At 49.6% G+C, this 2,326-nt stretch overlaps 1 protein-coding gene across 1 annotated transcript; it reads left to right on the top strand.

Annotated features, from left to right (window-relative positions):
- Window positions 1–961: 961 nt before the first annotated feature.
- Window positions 962–2,062, top strand: ier5l (immediate early response 5-like). Its single transcript, XM_063464428.1, has one exon. It carries the CDS (start codon window positions 1,134–1,136, stop codon window positions 2,013–2,015), a length of 882 nt encoding a protein of 293 aa, XP_063320498.1. The 5' UTR covers window positions 962–1,133; the 3' UTR covers window positions 2,016–2,062.
- The last annotated feature ends 264 nt before the right edge of the window (window positions 2,063–2,326 follow it).

Below are 2,326 nucleotides of genomic sequence, written 5' to 3'. Positions count from 1 at the left end.
GTGCTTTTAGAGATTTTTAATGGAATAAATGCGGTTAGTTAACCGCATGGTTAATTTTCCTATCAGTCCATCCATTAATTAGGAGATATCTGTTTTTGTATATTGCATATTTACAACAAGCAGTCTAGCATTAGCTGGTAACTTAGACCTCCATCCAAATATGGTCACTTCTGGCTCCAGAAAACAAATAATTTGTGGATGATGTCACAGTGCATATGTCCATCTTTTATGTTCAGTCTATGGGAATATTTCTTTGATTTAAAAGAAAGTAATGAAAGCATGGTGTTTTATGGATTTATGAAGACTATAATTACTTATCATTATTCATCGTGGATGGATGTTTGTGAATCAACTGAATGAAGCAGGCTTTCCTGCTTCATTTTTTCAGAATATGAAGAATTTGCATCTGTTGTGTTAAAAAGCCAAACTGAGCATTTCCTCATCAGTGAAACCCGCAACCCCATATATATATATATATATATATATATATATATATATATATATATATATATGTAAGAAAGCACAGTTTTGTTGTCATTTTTCTGTCACAGATTTGATCTACCTGTATTTTTACTTTTATAATTGTACCCTTTTTCTTTTCTTTTTTTCCTATTTTCCATTATAATGCAGGGAACAAACTTAATATTTATTTCTTCAGCTACTTGATCCAGACGTCAAAATAAATAAGTTTCCTTACTTTTAAACCTGTGTGGAAGTCTTTCACTCAAAGACTGGCTGGTTTTCGGAGTTGCAGCTACAGGCAGCTGAAATGAGGACATTCCTGTTAGACAGCCTGGGTGGAATTTGAATAGTACAGAGGAACCGCCTGAAGCTGATTGGTCGAGGGCGACATATTTCCAGAGCTCCTGCTTGTCACTCAGCAGATCCCAGGCGGCTGATTGGCTCCCGCAGAAGTGGGCGGGCGCTGTTTCTAGGCTATATATACATTCTGGTTTCAGGGCATCTGCAAATGATTGCTGGCTTTCAGAGGGAGGCGGATCTTTGTGTCCAATGTGTCTCCACAGAGCTCACTTGAACCTTTCTCCTCGAACCAAACGAGCCCCGCTGAGATAGCTGAGAGCCGCTTTCTCTCTCCCGGAGAGGAGCTGGAGGCTGACCGGGGGAACGGAGCAATGATCAGCACCATGGAGTGCGCCGTGGACGCGCAGAGCCTGATCTCCATTTCATTAATGAAGATCCACAACTCCAGGACGCAGAGAGGAGGAATCAAGCTGCACAAAAACCTGCTGGTCTCCTACGTGCTGAGGAACGCCAGGCAGGTCTACATCAAAGAGAAGTACGCGGAGATCTACAGGATGCAGCAGTACGAGGAGGTGATGACTGTCTGCAACGAGATCCAGGAGCTCAACCCGCTGGATCTGGAGGCGGAGGACGCGGAGGACGAGGAGCAGGCGCGGGCTGCTTGCTGCGCAGATGAGGCGAGCGCGTGCGGCTCTCCGTGCCACAGAGGCGCGGCGCATTGCCGGGCGGCGGGTACTGTGGCCGGCTGCTCCCTGCTGGAGGACGGCTGCAAAGAGCCGGAGCCCTCCTATTACCGCAGCTGCTGCATGGAGGCGCCCCCCGCGCCGCTCTGCGAGCAGTGTCCCGCAAACACCAGCGCGCACTGCAACAAGACCACGGTGTTGGACCTGGACACGCATGTGGTGACCACGGTGGAGAACGGCTACCTCCACCAGGACTGCTGCTGCGACGCGCTCCAGTGCGGCCAGAGCGCGCAGTCCCCAGCCAAGAAGCGGAAGGTGGAGTTCGGCTGCTGCGCGTCGGACGCGGAGGAAGCGCCGGACTTCACGGCGGCTCGCAAACGGGCCAAACGCGAGGACTGCTCCTACTCTGCCCCGGACTATACGGACACTTCCAACATCTCCAATCTGATCTCCATCTTCGGCTCGGGGTTTTCGGGGCTGCTGAGCAGGCAGGCGGACTTGGAGCAGATCTGTAGCAAACAAGCCCTAGCCAGCCTCGGAGCGTGGACCCGAGCCATCGTCGCGTTTTGAATGGAACACTTTTTGTTTTGGGGAGGGGAGAGCGGGCTCAGCTGGAGCGGGACTGTGTGATGCGTCCAGCTCCTGTGTGGTGATTGGGGGGGGGGGGGGGGTTGTCAGTTTGCTTCAAACTTTAAACGTTCTGAGGTCCCAGAAAGTTTACAGAATCGCAACATTCTAGCAGAAAGTGAGAGAAACTCTGCAGAAATGTGGACGTTTTTGCACCTTCAGTAACATGGCATGGTCACAGGAGCGGGAAACTTATCATGAGACACAAGTGGTAAACAGGGGGTCAGTTTTAGCTCTTGTATTCACAGCAATGC

Source organism: Pelmatolapia mariae, linkage group LG20 (assembly GCF_036321145.2).
Source record: "Pelmatolapia mariae isolate MD_Pm_ZW linkage group LG20, Pm_UMD_F_2, whole genome shotgun sequence".
In the NCBI taxonomy this organism is placed as follows: Eukaryota; Metazoa; Chordata; class Actinopteri; order Cichliformes; family Cichlidae; genus Pelmatolapia; species Pelmatolapia mariae.
The sequence above is the reverse complement of the archived record's forward strand: the minus strand, read 5'-3'. Positions and strand labels throughout refer to the sequence as shown.

Excerpts from the sequence above, each read along its gene's own strand:
- ier5l (XM_063464428.1), top strand. The coding sequence starts at position 1,134 with ATGATCAGCACCATGGAGTGCGCCGTGGACGCGCAGAGCCTGATCTCC.